The following is a 24,313-nucleotide window of genomic DNA, read 5'->3' as shown; positions in this document are numbered from 1 at the left end:
TAAGTTTGGAAACAGCCAAGTTGTTAGAGAGGGATGGGAATAAATTCATGAAGACGAGAAAATGGAACATTTCATTAGCTGTGGGCAGCGTTACGTCGAAGGGCGAGATGTATGCTACTGTTTGTATTAATAACATGAAATTTAAGCATAAATTTATCATCCTTGAGAATTGTTTCCGTGACATAATCGTTGGAAGGGATTTTTTGAGGAAGAGTGGGATAATTTTGCACATTGAGGAGAACGGTTGGTCGTTCAAGGATAGCGACGTGATTTACACGTTCTCGAAGCGTGCTCGTAAACGAGAATTCGCTGTTACAGTTATGCAGAGAAATAACGTGGTACAGGAAAGGAATAACTCGTCAGATCACTCGAGCCTGGATGGATGCAACACACATGCACAAGAGAATAGCGGGAAGTCTACGAATGAGGATACGGGCCAATTAGTGGATTCCCAAGGACTCGAAGTTCAGAAGACTGCAAACGCTGGTGCATTATGCTCTCTGAAAATCTCGAAAGAGGTGAAGAGAAAACGGAGGAACGGAATAAAAAGGGAATGCAAATTTCCTCGAAAAAATTCCATTTCTACGGACAAGAAGAACCATGCATTATCATTTTTGCCTTTTGCTTTAGAGGACAATGAAAATGATGAATTACTGGTTTCTGAGAGGCTACAAGAAACTTCATCGATTGTTTCAGAGCAAATGAGAGACAGTTTGTTATCTCAAATAATGAAACAACTGAAGGGAAAGCATTTCTCTGGGAGTAGGAAGTATATGGAGAAAGTTGCTAAGTTGGCCAATCAGTCGTTTTTGGATGAGGAGGGAGTTTTGTGCAGGAGGATAGACTGCAAGCAAGATTTTAAGGGAACAGCCAAGATATGGGTCCCGTTGAGTTTGAAATCTCAAATATTGACGTCACATCACGATTCTGAATTTGCATGGCACAATGGGAAGCAGAAAACTTTGTCGAAAATCAAGGAGAAATATTCGTGGCTTGGAATGACACGAGATATCGCTCGCTACGTCAGAAGTTGCGTTCCCTGTACTGTTTCCAGCAAAAGGAAGACAGAAGAAGTGAGACTGAAATATAAGAAAACGAGCCCAGCCTTACTTCAGGTGTTCCCGGATGAAGAGAACGAGATCAAACGTAAGCCATGTAAATTTCGCATTGGAGACAAGGTGTGGCTGAAAGAGCACACTATATCTGGCAGATTGCGTGGCGTGAATGGTGAACTTGAAACGGAACACTCAGGTCCATGTTTAATGTCTGGAAGGATTAAAGAAGATACTTTCAGGGCAAAGAATGGGAAGGATTGTCCGATTGTGGAAGGTGAACCAGGCCAGTTGTCCAGCCATAAACCACCAGCTTTTGCTGTGAGGTGGAGGGACAGAAAACAGCCAAGGGGAGCCACGCGACAACTCCTAATGAGGGTTTGGAAGACTACCGTCGGGCCGCCTAGCCAGCAATCCCAGCTGTCATAATAGCCGACCGCCGATCTTCTTTTATTCGTTATTTTTTATTTAGTTTTCATTTGTATATAACTTACCCCATTTTCTTCATTTTCACAACACTGTTTATTTATTTGCGTGTCTCCAAGTTGTAAACAGAAAGACACATTGCAGATTTAGGTTCGAGAGTCGAACCAGGACTCGGTCAGGAGTCGAAGCCAAGGACTCGGTCAGGAGTCGAAGCCAAGGACTCGGTCAGGAGTCGAAGCCAGGGACTCGGTCAGGAGTCGAAGCCAGGGACTCGGTCAGGAGTCGAAGCCAGGGACTCAGTTGGGAGTCGAACCAGGGACTCAGTCGGGAGTCGAACCAGGGACTCGTTGGGTAGTCAAACCAGGAACCAGAGAAAACCAACTTCAAGGAAGATGCTGTCAGGATGACTTCATCCTAGAGAGGATACTTCAGTGGCGGACTTCACAAGGAAGAGGAAGCTTGGTGAATCTGTGAACATTGTGGACAATGTGATAAAGTGAATGAACTAGTGACTATTTCATTTTTCAGATACTCTGAGAACAGCTGAATACTTTAGTGGGTATTGTGTAATTGTGTTGGATGGTTTTGTAAATATGGTGATTTTGGCTTTGAGTGTATTGTTTTTTCTTGTTCCTCTTGAAGGGGGGAACTATGTAACGGTCGGATTGACCATTACTGGTTTTGGTATATTGTAATAATTAATTGCTGGCCAGCTACAAGGTGTAAGGTTAAGTAATATGCTTCCATGAGTGTACTTTTATGTTATTATTGCATGTAAGTGTATATTATTGAATTGTGCTTTGCTGGATGTTAGATTCCCCTGTTTCTTACCTCCCCGGTTGGGGGAGCTAGCAGTCTTTCAAGAGACCGTTGTAGTGGAATTTTCCAACGCTACGGGGTCCACGTCCACGGACGTTTACCCCGGCTATAAAAAGAGCCAGTGGGCTTTAGCAAAAAAACAGTGTTTCCCCATTGATCGACGAAAGAGGAACGTCTCCTCAAGTTTAGTCCACTTATGGTGGCTAAACTGGATATCATAATGTAGCATCTGGTTATGCCAGCCCCTGTTGCTGTCCCAAGTCCCCTTTTAGAAAAAGCTTTGATTATGTGGATATTTCCGGATTTGATTAATTGATGCCCAAAAGAAGGAGAGAAGGCGTAAGGAAACGCATTTGTAACGGAATATCATTTAAGCTGAGGATAGGCCCACCGAGATAGTTTTGCTAACTCGGTGGTAAGGGAAGTGCCGATGGTTATGCCATAGGTGCGCATATATATCTTATTAGAGATTTGGTAACTTGATCTATGCAAGACACTCATGGAAACGCTCTGTAAAATATGTATATATATAACTACGTATAATAAACCAATATATCCTACGAGAATGTAATAATTTCAAGAACTACGGTACTGTCCATTTAACCAGTTGTATATTCACTTGCTGTATATGTGTAAACGAACCAGGGACATAAAAATATAAATGTTATGTGAAACCCCCCCTTTTTGTAATTCCGGCGCAAATATAATCTGCTCGCTTTGCACCCAGGGTGAGGTGAAAGGAGAGATTGAGGGATGAAAGTAGGAAGTAATCCAGAGGGCCGGATAGAAACGAGGGATAGGGGGGCGACGACTTTCACACTTTTTATTTTAATGTTTGACTCCGAATGCGTTTTTTAGGGTGCCCACAAATCCTAAATTACAATCACGCAGTGTAAATTAAATAAATGAGTTATTTTACCTAAATCCGTTTGGTCACCGTTTGCCCACATTAAAAAATAATGAACAAATAAAAGTACTAATAAATAAATAAGAAATTACGTACCCCTTTAGCCGTATGCGGAAAGTTCGCATATGTAAGACGTTTACTACCATACGAATAACGTTACCTGGAATTTCGAAAGTAAATGTGACGTTTGAGGATCATATGGTTTATTTTTAGAACCGTCATTTTATTATGATATTTTGACAAATCCAGCGACCGGGCCAATGAGGCTATAAACCTTTAATCCCCCTCTTGGCGTGCCATTGTACTACATGTTTTGTTGTACTGAAACATTGCTTGCCTCCTTCGTAAGACTACGCTTCGCTACTGGTTTGAAGTATGGGTTTGTGGTCTGATCGGTAGTTAACTTCTGTAAACGCGAGAAGATAGAATCACGAAGTGTTTGTGATCTCGTTTTCCTACATCGCGAGTAAAATGTGGAATGAGAAGCTGCCAGAATGTCTTCCTCTGGAAACAATGGATCAGGATCGACTGATCGACCAAATGTCCAACTTACAGTATTGAGTTCTAAAAGAGTCTGACTACCACGCAAGATCCTGGATTCTACTTCCAGGGTGGTTGATCTCATATATAATGAAGAATAAACCACGATGTATAATGAAGAATAAACCACGTTTCAATTAAGGAAGAAAACTAGGTATGTAGCAATTTTATTTACAGCCGTCTGTATGCTCTATAAGTATTATGTTACAAAATTTGTATATCTTTCTGACTTTCTATGATTTTTCTTCATTTAGCCTCCACCTGCAAATGCGGGGCAAGGTTGGCTAGACATACAAATATAATTAATCCCTAGCCATACAGCGAATAATACTTATATAATATAATCATGAGTTATGGAGAAGAAAATTACTTATCAAGCATTTTCTGTTTCTGTTTGTTGTGCAGTGGATAACAAGGTGCACTACGATACCAGGGGTCCTGGGTTCGAATCCCGGACTGGGCGTGTGTGTTTTTTACGATGGTCTTTTCATCAATTTCACATCATTCATTGTCATCTTCATCTTCACGATTAGCCAAAAAGTGTCAGAAAAGCGAAGTAAAATATACCAAATCAATCATTTATATATTTCTATATTACGCCGCTTTTCTACCTCTTGGATTAAATGCAATGATGAGGATAAATGATGAGCAGAAGGAATGGCGATGGGACAGACATGATACAATCATACTTGTCCAAGGTCCGAACCTTGGACCTCTGGTTTCGTAGCGTGTTATACTCAGGGGAATTCTTAGGAAGAAAAACTGTAAAAGTAGGGTAAAAAGAAGCAAAATTGTACGATGCATAAAAAGCCATGTTTAGTTCTTCTAAAACCTTCCAATTATCGAGTTCGTGTTTTAAGTCCACTTTATGCACAGTAAGGCTAATCGGGGACCCGAGCCACTATGTGCCTGCACCGGGTATTGAACCCGGGACCCCTTGATTACAAGGCGGCGACGCTACCAATGCGTCATCGAGGAGGCCGAGAAAAACTTACAATTAGTCAGTAAAATTAATATTGAGGGACAAGGCCTGCGAAGAGTTCTTACATTGGTTGCGCGTGGTCATCACATCGAGTCCCATGAATTTTCTTCCACATCGCTTTCAGGTATTTCCCAAATTGTCCTCAAGATGTTGGAACAGCACAGAAAGTTTGGAACTAATACAAGCAGGCACGTACCCAGGGAAGGGGCTCGGGGACTGCAGTCCTTTCCCGAAATCCTACAAATATCTGATTTTAATAATGTGTAGTAGTAATTAAATTTACTTAATTAACAGGATTAAACATCTTGTATATGGTTTGTTGCAATATACCAAGAAATTCATCTTCAGCGCATTTACCCCCCCCCCCCAACCTTTTCGTCTTTAGATGGTGGCTGCCGATAACGGATAGGCCCCTTCCGAAATCAAATTCTGGCTAGCGGCCTGACCACCAGGGATCGAACCTTGAACCTTTCAATTGATTGATTAATTGAACTGGTGTTTTAAGTCCACTTTATGCACAATAAGGCTAATCGGGACTGGACATACACTTTAAAGTGAGATCCGAACTACTATGTGCCTCTTTCGGGAATCGAACCCGGAACCCCTTGTTGAACCTGCCGAATCAAATACGAGAGCGTAATCATTTGAGCGTGTGGGAACTTTGTTTTATCCAGTGCCATCATATATTCAGTTTTCCACACACAAATAAGATTCATTTTAAGAAATTAGACGTGTGCATAAAATGTATTATCGTCATCATTTCCCAAGTGAACAATCAGATACCATAGAAGACTCGGGCCCGCCCTACAGAATAGTGCGCGGTCGCCTTGAACTAAGACATACTGCATTCGATTCCGGTATGAACTGTATACATAAGATACCTAGCTTGAACTCATTACGCACACATTTCATACTTGTAAACCTGGTTCCAGCACTTTATATCTAAAACCACGGAAAAGGGTTTTATCTACTTCTCAATTATCTTCGAGCAAATTTACAAATCTAAAGACTAAATAACATTGTTTTTGTTGTATCAGCCATTAAGTTAATGAGTTCATTCTGCATTTAGTTTCCCGAATAATGGCTGTGGATTTCGCGAGACTGTTGGGGTCTACAAAAGAAAATGATATACATATATATATAGTATGTATACAGTATAGGCCTATATGGTGTATAAATAGTTTGTTAATTTATAATAGTTTGATAGAAAATATCTTACGTTTGGGCCCCCCCAAACTGATCAACCTAGCTACGTCCCTGGATATTTGGATCATCCACTCTGCTTTTCACAGTGCGCCAAGACGACAGAGGTCCCTGGTTCGAATCCCGGCGTGAGCACGGGTGTTCTTTGTCAGTGTCCCTTCATCAATATCATCACTCATATTCATATTCGCAATTAACCAAAAGTGGTAGAAAAGCGAAATAAAATAAACCAAATCAATCAGTAGTTGGATCGCCCGCAACAATGACGTCTACTGTTGTGCAGAGGCGCTTGTGATTCAGGTAGGTTTTTAATGACTTGCGTCATGCAGAAAGATATAAAAAATGGTATAGAACACCAGAGTTCAAAGCATCTGTGGCATAGTGAGGCATCTAATCTTCTAGCTAAAACATGCAATGATGATGTTTTATTGAAAACCCAGCTTACTTCAGGCAAATAATACCTGTGGCGACTAATACCATAAGTAAATTATTAAGCAAGAAAGGGCCGACTCTTCCTTCGGACTTGGCGTTCCTACCCGAAATGTCCATGCTACGCCACTGGAAAGCATATGCGTTTATTGATTACGCAATCTGAAGGCATGACATGAAAGATATCTGTTATTGATGATCTATAATCAGTGCTCGAATTGAAGGCGGATGTGGGGGAATTGTATCCATCCAGCTAGCAAAAGTGTCGCAAGTCCCCCTTCCCCCAGCTGTCTCATTGTCATGTCACTATGTTAAACCATAGGAGCATCCCCCAGCTAGCCCCAAGGCTCGACCAAATATTCTCCCAGCTATAACTTTTCACTTCAGGCTCTGTAATATGATGCTTAGAAGAATTGAATCCTGTGCATGACCAGACACACGCAATTATGAATCATTTAGAATCCTTTCATGTCTAAATTTGTCCGTGCCGATATCTTTTTTATCAAACATAAAAACCAATACTTGAATACGTCATGCATGCTCAAATGTTCCTTCATGTCATTCTTTATTGACAGCGATTTCGACAGATGATTTGTGAGAATGGCTGGAGTCATAAGCATTGATTGAAAATGACATACACATATTTAGACATTTATAACATATCTAGCACGTTTATGCTTATTAATGATTAGCACAAACTTACATCAGGTTATTCACTATCGTCGGTCATCTTGTTGCGGACTTATCTCGTTAAATCGGTACTGTTGCCAGCACCTGACTCGTTTAACCACCGTTTGTCAGCCCTTCGCACTAGAATTCTACGGAAATAGATGTCACTATGCTCTGTCCCGGAAATCTCTGGAGGGAGCGAACTAAAGCAAGTCTCTGCGTAAGTAGTGACTCGAGAGAGCTCGACCAATGAATATGTGCGAGGGAACGGGTGTGCGTGGAGGGTGAAGAGCGTCTGAAGAAGTTACCAGTCCTTTGAATCAGCGTGTACTGCTTTGCTCCGCCCACTCACTTTCTCTCCCTTCTCTACCATTATGCGTGGTCATGCTCCACAGATTTCCGGAATAGAGTATAGAATTCCTGTTGTGCAGCCGCCCCCCGTGGCGGAGTGGTTAGCACATCGCGCTCGCTACGACGCCAGGAATCCCAGGTTCGAATCCCGTCCTTGGCATGGATGTTTGTGAGTGTCCATTCATCAATGTCATCATATCATCACTCATCCCCATCGTCGCAATTAGCCAAAAGTGGCACAAAAGCGAAGTAAAATAAAGCAAATCAACCAATCAATCAATCAATCCTGTTGTGCAGAATGAGAGGTCAAGTATTGAGGTAACTATTCTCCGTCCATTGAAAGAACAACATCAATGTAAATAAAAATCATGTGACTTGGAAGAAGTAATTGCTTTCGTATTCGTTTATGCATAACTCAGACCGTTCATAGATACATGACACCAGAAATATAATTCGAAAATAAGCACTAAAAACTTACAGTAGATAATTCAGGTGGTATGGCTTTATTACACACACACACTATATTTCCACAAGCAATTCCTGCGAACAGCTGATATCGGAATCAGCCAGTGGTATTTCTCGCAAGTTACGTGCAATTTGTTTATATCGACTTCATTCTTACTCCATACAGCACAAATCTCAAATGGATATCCATAGAATATCACTAATTTCCATATGATATACATGGATATACATTAGATGTCCATGTAATATCTCGCTCTAGATATTCATTGGACATATATGGGATATCTCATCCTGCATATCCAGATAAACTCCCATTCTGGACATCTATAAGATCTCCAATGCTGGATATCTATGGGATCTCCAGTGCTGGAAATCCATGGGATACACAGTATGTGTCCACATGTTCATTATAAAAATGTCATTAATATTTTATATGCGTGGCAAAATTCGTTCATAGTGTCTAGTCATTCAGATAATTCTGTTAGACTTAAAGTCTTCGATTCAGACTTATATCATGACTCACAAACATCACCCAAAGGTAGATAGTGTCACGCACATACCCATTGTCTGATCCAGAAAGTCATGCTGACAGTGTGAATTAACGGGGTTGCTGGGAGTCCCTCCGTCCCCCCTATAGACCCATTTATCTTTGGCAACAGTGGCAGTAATTGTTATATCCCTCTCATTGCAATACAGTTGTAATATTTAATATCATAACACAAATTTTCCATTTTTAAAAGTAAACTTGTTGGTGATACAAGTATCATTCTGTGGTTGAAAATGTCACCAGTGCAATGAATGGTGGTAACGCATGAACTATTCTCAACAATATACAACAGAAAAATTAAATGTAACTTTAGTTCTATTTATGTCTGTATTTCCCCGTTAGTAATAAATGTATTGTATACACATATCTTATTCTTGCAGGTTATCAGTTCAAAGAAATTTAAACAATATGACGTTAAAGGAGAAGAAAATTCTAATCCGACAACAATGGGATATAAGCACTCTACAGCCACGTTCTTCTCTAAAGCCACTTTCTTTTGGTTGACACGCCTTTTATGGATTGGCTACATGAACCCACTGGAACTGGAGGACCTTGGACGGCTTCCAGAGGAGGAGAAAACAGAGAATCAGTTTAGCAAGTTCTACAAAATATATTGCGAAGAGCAGGTATGCAAAGAATTTGAGGTCACAGCTATATAGTCTATGATTCATACATTGTAGACTGCAGTTGGTTTAACTTTTCTTCAAGATCCTTACAACATAACAAGGATCATAAATAGAAGGTTATTTGTGGTAAAAAAAAGAATCCTTTTCTTTTTGTATGAAAATGAACTGCTCTACGGGTTTAAAATATGAATTTTACATATTTTTTGTGCTATTATGGGGAATATAATCTCAAATATGTAGAAGTTTGTTCTGCAGTTAAAATCAAGAATCATGTCTTATCTCAGGTACATGTGGATTTATAGCATCTTCACAAAGGAAAGTAATAACTAGAGTGCGGATCAATATGCACTAAAAAAGTGGAAAATATGCATGCATCTATGCACTAAAAACAAGTAAAATATGCACTCAAATATGCAAATTATGCACTAAAGGAAAAATATAGGCACAAAAAAAATTCTCGAAATACATTTATTTTTTAAAGTACTACACACACATAGTGACCATTGAAGGTAAAGACGAAGTAACAACAGCTTCCATGTCAAGTAAGGTTGCAAAATCTTGTATTAAATTGAATTTACTATTTCCAGTTGTTAAACACACTATAACGAAAATCGTTAAGTAGTTTTGAATTTATGTAAATTGCAGTGCACTAACATATCTCTCTAAATTGGTTAGTGAAATTTTTCCGTTTATCAGTTAGTATATCCTTGTATGAAGAAAAGGTGTGCTCCACACTACAACTTGTCACTGGACAATATTTCAATGCAGCTATGTCCTCTGGCATGAGATCTTGTAATAGTTCTGTTGATTCACCTTGTAGCACAGCTTTCACTTTGCACAAAAAATTCAAACCTGGTTCTTGGAAGTCACTTTATCTGCCTTTTCTGCAATAATTCTCCCCACTGATGTTTGAACGGATACAATTTCTTTCTTGAGAGTTTCCCAAAGAGTGAGAGCAGAACTACAAAGACATTCCTTCTGTCTCCAGTTGCGTCACAATCTAAGGGAGGGATGCAAAGTGTGCATTTAAGAAAGCCAATTGGCTTTGCACAGTTTCTTTCTGGCATGCATCCAGCGCTTGTGGGATGCACTTTGCTTCCTCTGGATCGAGTGCGAGCAGTACCTGAAATATAAAATACGTATGTATTAACACAGAGAGTGTTCTACCTTTGTTACAAAAGTACACACAGTTAGCATCGTCCTTAAAAGAAATTATTGGAAAAAAATTACTTGCCTGTTGGACGTCCTGGAGATGTCTTCTATAATACAGTGACGCCTGAATCCATGTGCCCCATTATACTTACTTCCTTACAGCATACTCTGAAGAAAATCGCTCTCCCGTCCATTTGTAAAGTAGTATCTCCTATAATCCACTGTTTCAGTAAAACAACCTTCGATGATTTTTCCTTTGGCATCTTCACGCAATGCAAACTACACTAATTCAACGGAGTACAGACTGTTTACGAGCAAAAATCTCCGTTGCCTTATATAGGCCATGGAAGAAAGGGATGCACGTGTTCTCTGTGTCATTGCCAGGTATGCGCGAGGGAGGGGGGGGGGGGGCGTCTTCCTTGCAGCTCATAAACAGAGGTTTTGGAACACCTGTGCTTGAAAATTTTACTCTCAGAAGCACTCCACAGACGAAACATTAACCAAGTAAACAAATATATTTTTAAAAAAAACTATCAATTTAATGATTTTTTCACGTAATATGCATTTATATGCGCTTACGCAGTAAATGTTCACGAACACCTTAAATATGCATTTATATGCACTATAAAACCCCCTTACTTCGGTTCGGAATGCTCTGAAACAACTTTAGAACCCGGTTGCATATTAATTAGAGGATCGGAATAAAATATGCAAATATGCAAAATCCGCACTCTAGTAATAACTTTTCAAAAAAAGTTTTCTTATAGAACGAAGTACTCTTTTTATTTCCTAGAGAGTAATGTTCAGTGCTGCTCTACCTTCTTCTAAAAGCACTTGTAGAAGTGATTCATTTATCTGTTATCACAAATCTTTTATGAATGCTATTTCAAGATGCTAACAAGAGAGGAAGAAAAATATGCACGTATTCTCATGTTTAAAAGAAGCAGTGACTTAGCAGCTGCTGCTGCAATTCTGCAATTCGGTGTAGGAAGGGCCCAGCAGATTCTGTACATGCTCATGTAATTTTGTATAATTCCAGAAATTCAACAGCTCTAGCTTATACATAAAAAAAAAAAAATATTAAGAAACAGACGTTGTGGGTCAATAATAACCCAGTTCGAACTGGAAATTATTTGAGGCGAGCATTGAATAGAAAGAGCTGCCTGCTCATGTCATTTACTGTCACTGCCCGTCAACAGGCACCAAAAATAAATTCACAACTCAGTGTTCATTATTATTATTTCTTAATTTGTGGGAGGTAATCGAGTTTGTTCCCAATAGATGTCATTAGACAATATCTGTGATAATAAACAGGGGCATACTGGGCTAGCCAGAGGGGCATAAGCAGTTTGACCTGAGTCCTTCTGAAATCCCGAATTAACTTATGCATACTTGTTTACATATGGTCATCAATAGGAAAGAAACCTCATCTCATACTTTTATACACCAAATCCAGTACGAAATTCAGTTGCTCAGCAAGTGTGTCAGAGGAAAAACCAAGAATTAGTTTAACCTGTTCTACAAAATATTGATACCCAATAAAATATGAAACTTTGTAATTCATCATCATTACTGCTAACACTCATATTACATGTGGTATTTAAAATGTAACTTCCGACCAAATATTTTCAAGGAGGCCCAAGTCTTTCCATATTCAAATAAGAGCTAATATAGTTGGGGGCACAAAAACCTGTGCTACTACACTAGGAAGAAGAAACTACATTTTGAATAATGTAAGTTAATGTAAGTTTTCTACTGCCAAGTAAATTGTGAATCAGACATGAACATGACAAAATTAGAAATCTAAAGTTGCATGAGCATCAAGAAACTTCTAACCTTAAGACAGAATTATGAGATAACTGAGAGCACATGTTCAAAAACATCCACTAAGATCACCCAAAAGACATTAGACTGTTCACATAAAAATACAGCTTACACAAGTAACGAAATATCAACTTACCATTTCACACTTTTGAACAGAAAAAAGTGGAGGAAACTTGCATCTTCTCTGTACAGCACCAGAGTTAATTGTGGTTTCTGAAAGTGCTGATATGGAATAGTGCTACCCCAGCACTGAAATTTATTTTCTTTCTCTCCATACCCTACAATTGTACAGCTACATTCACTTACAGTTTACTTAGTCATGTAAGCAATGGAAAAAAGCAATATGAAATGTTGTTGGAAAAGTTGTAATTTTATACTGCACTTTTGATTAACCCACCGTTGGTTGACATGTTAGTGCTGTGCTAACATTGAAATTCATTTGCTTATATATCTATTGTAAAATATGAAAGCTCTTTGAGATGCTGTCTTCTAGCTGTCTTTTGTTTTGTTATGGTTGCGAAAATATAATAGGGTTGAGTGTTCCCTTCCGTTAGTACGAGCTGTGCTATTATTCTGTCAACACATTGTCAAAATGTTAGCATGATGCTCACATGTTGATCAACCGTGGGCCTGTTTTTTTGTTTTGTTTCTTTCATTTTTTATTTTTTGTTTTCGTTAATTTTATTGGTCTTCTTGTGTTTAAGTGACTTTTTCATTATGGACAATACTCATATAGCAATGGTTAATGGATGATGGAGACCATGAAAGTGTACGTGAGGAGCAGTATGATATTCTTTATTCAGAAGATAGCGATGTGGAGCAGTCTGGCATAAATGATCATCAGAACCACAGTAAAGTATAAAGCCACCGAAAATGACCATCAAACTCATAGAAATGTTCATGGGCTTCAATACACTGGATGTGACAAAACAACAATGTGGTATATTCACTTCATGAACAAGAAATGATATTGAGAACCAAAAAAGATCAATGAAATTTGAAACAAATGGAGGTGTTAGCATCATTTTAATTTTATGTTTTCATATCTTTTCAGAAAAGTGCAGCCAAGAAGGGAAAAAGAATTTCATTATGGAAGTGTTACTTCAGGGCATGTTGGCCACTCTTCACTCTGGGTGGAGTTTTTAAGCTGCTCGGAGACTTTGTTGGTTTTGTTGGTCCCTTAGGAATATCTGTCATCATCAATTATGTTACAGTCATTCAAGGAGACTATGCAGCAATATCAAACAACTCTAATAATAGTGCTGTAAGTACATGCAGTATGCTAAAAGGCATAAGTATAATGAAATTATCTGTACTTAACACTGCATTATTTGCTTATTTCAATTTCTCATTGTATAAAATAATAATAGTAACACAAGATAGTATTCACCTAAATGCAAGCTCGACCATGTCTCTGGTATAGCATACCATTTCTTTACCAACTACTGAGCGGAATTGTCTCTGTCAGTAAAATTTCTACATAGTACATCTCCAAACTTTAATAATGTAATTTACATCTCTACACTGAGAGGAACCAGGCAATGCCAACGTCTACAGTGTTTCAAAGGCAACAGATCCTGTTGCAGTAGCACTAGCAGAGATGATTCCACACAGGTAAAACAGTGAGACTGAGAAATCAGCCAAAGCCAAGGCTGGCTCTGTAGCTCAGTTGGTAGAGCAATGGCATGGTATGCCAGGGACCCATGTTCAAGTTCTGGTGGAGCCTGCATTTTTTGTTGAAATTTCTACATAGTATCTCCTATGTCAAGTGCCAGATCTACAAATCTTGGCCCCCCAAGAAATATTACCAAAGGCCCACTGCCCCACTGCTCCATACGAATCTTCCATTGCTGGAAGCAATGCTGGAAATCATTTTCTGAAACCATGTTCATGACCTCCGTCGCTTTTGTTTTCACAGATTCTACGGTTGCAAATCTGGTTCCTTTCAGTGCTGATTTGATCTTTGGGAATAAAAAAAAGGTTGCACGGAGTGATATCCGGTGAATAGGGTGGATGTTCTAACACTGGGATCCCATGCTTTGCCAAAAAAGCCTTGACTGACAATGCCATGTGATAGGAGCATTGTCCTGATGAAGAATCCATGACTTGCTTTTCCACAAATCAGGTCGTTGTCTTCTTACTCGCTCACGAAGGGTCGTCAGCACCATAATTTAATAATGTTGGTTGTTTTGCAATAGGTCGAATACTCAAGCGACGCTCTTTTCAAGTCAATTCACCGACATTTGCAATGTTTGATGCCATTTTTGACATGCAAGGTTGTCCAGGACACAGGTCGTCCAGGATGCGAGTCATCCGCGATCACTTCTCGTCCCTCTTTAAACCTTTGAAACCACTCAAACACTTGCGTCCGTGATAAACACTCATCTCCATATACTTTCTTCAACAAATCATAAGTTCCTGTGGGGGATTTTTCGAGTTTCATAAGAAACTTCAAATTGATTAGGTGTACCACTTTCACACTTAACATTTTTCCGATGGAGCACAGACATACGGTTCACTTCATCCACAAGCTACAGCAGAACTGAGTGAGTGCCGCACACCCTGGAAAATCACACAATGGATAGGCAGGATATCACGTTATACACTCATGCACCGATTGACCTTGACGCGCTTGTCGTTTGTCGACAACAACATCAATCCAGTTATTTTCTAGCCACACCTCGTATATATATACAGATGGGGGACAAAATAATACGAACACCTGTGAAATTAGAGGAAATCTTTATTAATATGGGGTTGGACCACCCTGTGACTGAAGTACACTTTGTATGCGATGTGGGATGGATGCATAGAGGTCATGCACAATGTTTAAGGGAATATGGAGCCATTCTTCCTCCAGAGCAGTCTCCAATTCCAAAAGTATGGCTGGAGGTGGACTTCGAGCATGCAGTTTGGACTCCAAATATCCCCACAAATGTTCTATAATGTTCAAATCAGGAGACTGTGGGGGCCATTCAAGATATCCTACTTCATTGTCATGTTCTTCGAACCGTGTTTGGACAGACCCAGCAGTGTGGATAGGAGCGTTGTCGTCTTGAAAAAGCAGCCGCTCCCCAGGAAATAAAGTCTGGACAAAAGGATGGAGATGATCCCCGAGAATGCCCCGATAGTGATTGGCGTTCATCGTCCCATCAGAAAAACAAGTGGTCCCACACTATCGCATCCCATACCATTATGGACCCACCTCCATGCTTACAGTCTGCAAGATGCAGTCAGGATGAAACGCATCTCGGGGCGTTCTCCACACATAAACACGCCCGGTGGTCTGAAATAACGTGAATGTTAATTCATCAGACCAGATGACTTGTTGCCACTGATGTGGGGACCAACTTCTGTGAGCTCTGCACCATTGGCGTCGCTTGACAGCATTAAGTGATTTTACCAATGGCTTACAAATTGCCACTCTGCCAGGAATGTTTGCAGCATGGAGTTTCCTTTTGATAGTTTTGGTTGAACTGGGGTCCTGGAGATGCCTGTTCATTTCAGATGTTATCTCGGATGATTGCTTGTGCTTTCGGGCCACTATGCGCTTCAACACCCTCCTATCCTGAGCAGCAAGCTTTGTCTTTCATCCACTGTTGTGCTTTGAAGATGCCATCTTACTTTGTGTTGTGTATGCTGTCATAATGGCTGATACTGTTTTCTTTGCACACTCCACAAGGTTTGCGGTTTCCGTCACCGTGCCTCCAGCTGAACGTGCTCTAACAATCATGTCTCTTTGGAACTCTGTCAGGTCTGACATTGCAGTGTCTCTTGAGAGCATACAATAGACGAATGCACCACCAATGACTGCTGTTGACAGACCTTCCCCTTCATGGCCACTAGGTGGCAGACTTCAGTGCTAGGTGGTGCTGCTATATTGCCGGTCTGAAATGTGACATACTTTTCCACAGGTGTTCGTATTATTTTGTCCCCCATCTGTATATATATATATGACACTGTTTTCTCACACCTGTAAAATAATATATTTGTTACGATCATGCAGTCACAACTTTTTCCTGATTAAAGGTAGGTTGAAGATACCTTCACCACTGCATTTCTCGTGAAATTCTACCCTCATTTGATTCTACTCTGACTGCTACTTGGGAAACCCGGGCCGGGTGATCTAAAGGTCGGAATTTTTCCGGCTTTGTCCCCACATAAAGAGGTTCTAGGCCCAACCCAGCCTTAAATCAAATGTTACCCTGGGAGGGGGGAAGGGTAAAGGTGGTGGCAGCTTGGTGCTGATCACATCACTTCCAATATGGCTGACATTGAAAATAAGTGGGGGCTTACCCCCACATACCCTAAATGTACATTCATTACATGGTGCTATATGCACCTTTGCTCGCATATATTGTATTTGTTCCTGTACCCCTGAGTAACTAAGTTTATTTTTTACATACGCATATACGAACCCTCTACTATGTCAATGGCTGAGGGCCCCCTAAAGGCTTACTTGTCTCCAGGCTCTCCCGCACTGCGGGGTTTTGCGGCTTGTAGATTCGGCACTGCCTATGTCTCTACCATGACATTTTCTTGCTCTAGACACTGCCAACCTTTGTCAAACCCAAGGACCATATGGAATGTATCCATATCTTGTCCTCTAACTCCCATGTTTAACATACTAAGAAAGCTATCTCATTTTCCCTGGCCCTCAGAGGACAATGAGTGACATAATTCACATAGCTTTATTCTAACTCAATACATTATATTTAAGTTGTGTTAATGTTTACCTATTTTAATGTTTCTACAAGTGCTAATGCAGTCTTTCTATTTGCATGCTTGTAGCTGTACTACCCAACAGTGGAGGAATATTTTGCCAATGGATACATCATGGGAATAATTGTCTTCCTGTCTGCTCTAGCCCAAGGGACATTTTCACAAAGTTCCACTCATCTGGTGAATGTTGAAGGAATACGTTTGAAGGGAGCATTGCAAGTAAGCTAATTAAATACAATATAATTATATTGTGATCAGAATACTAATTTTAGCTATTCCATTGAAAGTCAAGGATGAAGACTACCAAATCTTCCAATTGAATCTGAAGGTAACCAATATTGACTCATTATGTTGCTTGCTTACTGCTTGGTGCTACCATCCATTTGTTAGTGGAAAATTACTTCTTAAAAAGTAACTTACTTAGCCTTACATTTGCTTTGTTCAAAAAGTAACTCAGTGCTAGAGTTACTCTTTTTAAAATGAAACTTTGTTACTTTAAAAAGTAACCAAGTTACTTTTGCAGTTACTTTATTCTAGATAAGCTACAACTCCTAGGACATGTTGCATGCATCAACTGCAGCAGATTTTACTGATGATCATATAAAATTTACACTAATTTTCATTAAATATAATAAACTTCAAATCTTTAAATATGAAAATGTCCAGAATATATAATTTTTTTTATCCACACACAAATAGAAAAGTCCAAATAATGGATATATGGATATCCAATGGATATTCAAAAGATGTCTACTGGATTTTCCTGGATATCTGTTGGATATCCAGACCTTCAGCATGCATATCCAAAAACATGCATTAGATGTCACCTGGATATTTGAGTGCTATATGGGACAATACTGAACTATATATTCACCTTCTGATAGTATTAGAATAATTAAATAAAGAAGATTTCAATATGCAGGCCATGTAACATGCATGGGATACGATAGAAAGGTTTACAGGATTTTTGTTGGATAAAAGTCAAAGCAAAGATGGAAGGTCAGTATTAAGGTAGACCCGAAGGAAACTGCTAACAACAGTCTTACTGCCTTTGCTAATGGAAGACATAAACAATCTTCTGGTAGTTTCAAGCTGGAGGTCAATATGGAAGTGACGAATGACCTAAGTACCATATGAGACTGGCTTAATGCATAAATTACATTAGCTAGAAGTTCATTACTTCCTTTCAGCTAGGTAACTGTAGCCAGTGAGAAGATAGCAACAGACATTAGACCAAAAGGAGCTTTCACCAGTGAGGTGGGTGTAAGTAGGGATGGTCACTGAGCCACTCAGCAATCCCAGCCACTTTTAACAACCCACCCACCATCCAACAAATAGTCAAACACTAGTGAAAGTATCTTCTTCCTAACACATGTTGTTGTCTTCCCCCATTGTCTGGCTACACTGCAGTACAATGCCATCTTTTCTTCTTCAGTGAATATGTTGCCAGGATGCGAAATATAGAAATTTTCATTTTGTGTGGTAAGTGTTTACAGCTTCCTTTTATTTACATACACACTCACTCACTCACTCACTCTCTCTCACATACTCATACACTCACTCACTCTTTCTCATACACACGCTCACTCACTTTCTCAATGAATCATATTTCTGTATAAAAGAAAAGAGAACTACATAATAAATCTAGTAAATGTGCTTTAGATGTACACATACATGTAAGAACAGTGGCGGCAATTGGGTGGGCTGAGGGGGCAGTTGACCCCTTTTTTTGCCACTTTTGCCCACACACTATGCTAAACCTTATCTTCAAATGGAAATATACTGTCTTTGCCCCCCCCCCCTGCCCCCCCCTCCCTAGTTTTGGCACCTTGCCCCTCGGTTTTGATACCCAATCGCCACCACTGTGTAGGAGTACAAAACATCTAGAAATATTCCAAACTAACTAGGATGGTTATCTAGCTAAAAAAAAGTTATGCACTTTTAGTCAATGTAATTTAAGCATTATTGTGTGTTAAGCTGTGTTGCTTATTATTGTCCTTAAATCTTATGCCATTTGCAACAATATGGCAGGCGCTGATATTTTTAAAATTATATTATTAATAATTCACGTGTTATTTCAATAAAAGGATATCTTCTATTTCAGGCACTTATTTACAATAAATCCCTTCACTTGTCAGTTTGGAATATAAGGGAGGATTCAGAATCTTCTGAAGTGAATGCAAGGAAAAAGTCCGTTGAATCTGCAAAGGCCTCTCCTCAAAGGAAATCAGTTGATGTTCCTCAAAAGAGCAATTCTGGAACGGATGTAGGCACAATCACAAATCTCATGTCTGATGATGCATTTAATGTCATGACATTTTTCTGGATCGGCCACTATGTGTGGGCTATTCCTCTTAAGGTATGTAGAAACAGTGTTTGCTTGAGCTAATATTTGCCCAGTGCTACAGCAACTGAAAGGCTTTTTGTTAATACAATCTGCATTTTCAAACATGGAGTAATAACATGTGTATTAGGTAAAATAGTATGGAAATTTCTATTATGCATATCAAGTAAAAAAAATGGAAATTGTAGATTATAATTAAATGTTATTTTTTTTTAAATCTTCGAATATATGTTATAATATTTTTAGCATGTAATAAGTTCTCAAATGGTGAGCTCATTGTTTTTGTGTTGATGTTACATAAATTTAATTACATGACCAAAATGTAAAATTTTAGATACCCCCTCTCTTACTCAAGCAGTTACTATTTAATGGTAATGGAATAACACTTACTCTATTCAAAACTAACTCAGTTATGGGTAATCATTTTGGAATGTAACTCAGTCAGAGTAACTCTAAGTTACTTTTACAGTTATGTTAACCTAGAAGATATAAATCATACAATGCATTTTATTCATGAATTATAACCAGGCAGTTCTCTTTTTCACTGATGGCCATCTTAAATAAAGATTATTATTCACTAATAACAAATCTCATGTGTTTAGACCTAAATTTATATAGGTAAGAAAATTCAAAGTCAATCTTAAACATGAACAAATTATTGCAAGCAAAAACAATTGCTCACAAGAAATGAATATATGAAGGTTAACATTTAATTTATATTTTTTCCCGCAAATAATACGTTTCTTTATTCTTTTGAAATACACGAAAGGAAACAGTAAAAGTAGCTGTTAATTTCATGACTTGGTATCATTTCAGAAAGTAACTAGTTACTTCTCACCAAAAGTAACTTTTACTTGTAGTAGTGTGAACTTCAATATTTGGGGAGAGACAAGATTGACGTAAACACTTTATACATATTACAACACCATTAAGCCTTGTTTCCATGATTATGAAAAAATATAAATATGCTGACCAAGGCAGTAATTTATTTTATTAAAAACATAAACTAAACGTAACGTTTCAACCTTCTAGCAAGGTCTTCATCAGACTCTGTATCAAGTACAAAAGTAACAAGATACCAAAAACAGGGCATTATATATACACAAAACATTACTCCCTCCAGACTATTAGAAAGTTGTTTGGAACTTTCTAGCAGGTGGCTTTCACTAGTGAACCCTACTTTCACCTAAAAGGCGAAAAATATATACTTTCATATAGAATGTGGATTGGGCTTTATATCTCACACTCTTTTTCCTTCATTTTCTTCCTTCTCCTCTCCTCTTTCTCTCTTGTCCTTTCCACTCTTTCTAACACTTTCTTCCATTCTTTGTTTAACTTCAGTCCACCATTCCAGTTCATTGTGTCTTCTTCACCTTTCTTCTCTATTTCCTTGGCCTCCTTCCATTTTCTCACTAGCATTCTCTTCTCCCTTCCTATCTGCTTAGCCTCATCCCACTCTATGTCATGTCCTGTTTCTCTCGTGTGTTTGGACATTTTCCAAGGCTGATGAGGAAAATTAACAACTGGAAGGACTTGAAGAGGAAAGAAATACACAAAGACGAACAAGAGAAGTTTCTGAGAAAATGTTTGGAGAGAGGCACAGCACCTAAAGGATTAAAAATAAGTAAGAAGGGAGTGGTTTGCAATACCAGGAGATGGAAGATATTGGTTCAGAAAATGGAAAAAGAACTGATATGGAATGAAATAAGGGCAAGAAGAAAGGAGATAAAAATAATTAAGGAGAACCTTAAAAGAATTGAAAAAGCTATGGAAGATGGTCTCACCATTTTTACGAGAGAATATACATTTTACAAAATGAAAAGCTGGCAGGAGAAATTTAGAGAGAAAATAAAAATAAAGTTGAAGAAGAAAGGAGAGGGACTAGGATGGAAAGAAGAAAGGGGACAAGAGGAAGAAGAAGAGGATACCAGAAGAAGAGTTGTGGTAATAGGGAACATAGACCTATCAAAAGAAGAGGAAGCTTTTTTAAAACTAGGAAGAGGTTTCAAAGTTAAAGAAAGAAGTGTAGATTATGAGGAAGTTATATATGACATTGAAGAAGCAGTACTCCATATAAAAGAAGAACCAGTTAGAGACAGGATTAGAAGAAGAACAGCAACCATACTGAAGAAAGAAATGGGAAAACAAAGAAAAGTAGATAATTTGAGTCAGAAAGAAAGGGAAGGGATGAAGAAAATCAAGAAAAGAAATGATGTGGTGATGGAAAGAGAATGGTACGAGAGGAAGTTTGAAGACCTAAAAGAAAACGGATATGAGGAGATTTGTGGAACAGAAGAAGAACCAACTATAAAAGAAAGGGTCATACAAGACTGTAGGAGGAGTGGATTCAAGAAATGCATAAAGGAGACAGGAAGACTACCAAGTTTGAAGGGCTTTCCAAAGATACACAAAGAGGAGATAAAGTTAAGACCAGTAATGAATTGCAGAAACAATATTTTGGAACCCTTGGAAAAGAAATTAAAGAAAGTTATTGAAGTGTTAGTAACACAGCAAGAAAGCAGAGCAGTTAAGAACAGTGAGCAAGTAGTAGACCTCATAAAAGGACTTAAGTTAAATGAGATGAAGACGACAATGTTTAGCTTAGATGTAAAAATATGTTCCCAAGCATCAAGAGGGGACACGTTTTGGACATTATTAAAAAGAGAATGGGAAAGGAAATTATAGGAGAATGGGATAGTGAAAGGGTAGTGAAGGCACTGGAAACCATTTGGAATAACGGTTACAGTATAATGGGAGATAAAATAATGTTAATGAGTGAAGGACTGAATATAGGTTCTAGCCTAAGCCCAGCATTGGCTGAATTGGTTATGAATGAATGCAGGGGCGGCGCCAGAAATTTTCGACCGGGTGGGCAGAAGCTCCATAGTGATAGGTTAGGGTGGGCAGTATAAATGTAAGAGCATGTATGTGTACGTAAGACGTATGTATCCCCCTCTCTCTTAAACTCCCGACTTTCCTCTTACTTCTTTTCCCTTTCCTTGCTTTCCTCTTTATTCTTTTCTAATCTATTCTCCCATCTTCTTCCATTTCCTCTCGTTTTGTCTCTGATGGACACAATTATTTCAAGGAAGTGTTTACACATGCGCAGCCATACCCCAGCCATACATTCTAATCACATTATTTCATGCATGTTAATACAGTGAAATAAATGTGAATTAGGTTTAAGCTTGTGTTGCAAATACAAGGCACATACTTGATTTTATGTATTCGGCGACAATGATAGAAAGTGCGATGGTAGACAATTGTGAAGTTTCTCGTAATTTAAATGCATGTTCCTGAGCATAGTATTTTCATCGTATAAGTTTTTGACTGAAAGAGTTTTCTTACTCCTTGGGGGTCACTTTTCTTAGCTTACAAAGTTTGTACAACTGACAAATCTATCTGAATGTTTGTAGTAGCAGCGATTGGGTGCCAACATTTGAGGGGCAAGGACAATATACGCAGGGGTGCCCATCCCCCCAAGGCCAATGGTGCATCCCCACAAAAATCACGTCCATGACATCCCCCCCCCAAATCATATAATTTGCGCCCTGAAACTATATCGTAATCCCTACACTGAAAGTAACTTTTTCCTTAGCTTTTTGTTACAAATGATGCACCTGCTTTAAAATAAGCAGTATACCAACACTAAGCACTATATTTTAAGAAGTGATGTTACTAATGAATATGGAGAATATCGCTCATGTTTTGTAATGCAGCTATAGCATAAAAATTCACATCCACCTCAGTAAAGCACCAAACACGCATTGTTGTAACAAACACATTATTGCGAGCGAAGCAAGCAAGAACATTTTTACATCCATTTATTTGCAGGCTTTCAAGAATATTAATTTAACGGGGTGTCAATGCTTTCTTAGACACGTTCGGGGTCGAAAACGTGTGGATACCATATCGCTAAATACAGTCTCCAAAATTTAATGTTCAAAATCTCTCTTCACTACAGAAATCCCTTGACAATCTAAGATTTAACACTTTATCAAGAGCTTCCTATCTCCCCCTGTAAATTTAATACTCAATCCTACCAAAAAAATGTCCATGCCAATTTTAGACTTACTGTTGATATTGAAGACTGGATATTGCCTCCTCCAAAAAATTAATTCTCAGTCTCCACACCAGAATTTCTGCAACAGTCTAAGACAATAGTAATACACAAGAATTGGATACCTTAATGCTCAATGCCCCTCTAACTAAAATACCCGCCATAATCTAAGACTTACAGTTGAATACTGTCCCCACCAACGTTTAATTCAGAATGCCCCCTAGAACCCATGTGTCAATTAAGGCCTAATATATGAGAGTTGGATATTTATCCCCCCCCTCGCACCTTCAATAATGACCTTAAACGCTTTCTTTTCTTCATCTAATGGATTAAATATGGTGAATTTAAGGTGTAAAATTTTTACCTGTATTTTGGAAAAATATATAAATGTTCAATTTTACATTATTTGAAGGGAAAAAATCCCCCAAAGAATCTCGATGGCGCTGCCTGCGCCATAATCCCCCCTGTGGGTACCCCTGAATATACGTTTTCTTGGTAGAAAAGGCTTAGCATAAAGAGGCCATAGTGCGGGGGCAAAAAGTGGCAAAATGTGGCTGGGGAACTGCATCCCCCACTTCCCGCTCCTCCTAATTGCCGCCACTGAATGTTTGGATTAAAACGAACGTCTTATTAGGAATAATTTAAAACACATACGGAAAAAAAATATTTGTTCATTGTCCATTAAGTATCACTAGGCTAATGAAAAGCTATTTTGATAAAATATCACTCGTCATAAGTAATAAACAAGTAAGATTGAGAAATCTGTTCAGAATTTAAGAGATTATTAGCTAAGTTGCTCTTCGTTTTCTGAAGAACTGTCATATTAATAATGCGGGAGAAGCAATACACGTATGGTTACATGAACATATGTTTTGAGGTAACAAAATGATTTAGGACACAAGGAATTCATCGAAGTTGATCATCGTACCAGTAATACTTCATCTATTTTTCATTGGGTTGTATGGGGTGGCCATTTCGAACACACTAGAATGTCAACCTATATCCTGTGCAGCAGGGACGGCGCCAGGGGTGGGCACGGGTGTGCAAGCACCCACCCAAAAATTCCTGTGCCCACCCGATTGCCCACCCAATCAAATTCAATAAGTACATATACTTGGAGATATATGAATAATTCGATAAATAAGTGTATTCTGGTGTTCATAACATATATATTTTAGTTGTGAATATTATCTAT

General features: G+C 38.7%; 1 protein-coding gene across 3 annotated transcripts in view; it reads left to right on the top strand.

The window, feature by feature from the left end:
* Positions 1-24,313, top strand: part of Sur (Sulfonylurea receptor) — a 147,269-nt gene that overhangs the window by 55,105 nt on the left and 67,851 nt on the right. For all 3 annotated transcript variants that reach the window (XM_083123523.1, XM_083123522.1, XM_083123520.1), the window contains exons 2-5: positions 8,771-9,016; positions 13,047-13,256; positions 16,784-16,933; positions 18,819-19,073. In XM_083123523.1, coding sequence (XP_082979649.1) covers positions 8,771-9,016; positions 13,047-13,256; positions 16,784-16,933; positions 18,819-19,073 — 861 coding nt within the window. The remainder of the gene's footprint in view (positions 1-8,770; positions 9,017-13,046; positions 13,257-16,783; positions 16,934-18,818; positions 19,074-24,313) is intronic.

This window comes from Lepisma saccharinum, chromosome 6, assembly GCF_977018435.1.
Source record: "Lepisma saccharinum chromosome 6, izLepSacc3.1, whole genome shotgun sequence".
Taxonomy (NCBI): Eukaryota; Metazoa; Arthropoda; class Insecta; order Zygentoma; family Lepismatidae; genus Lepisma; species Lepisma saccharinum.
This window is presented reverse-complemented; position numbering and strand designations above follow the sequence as displayed.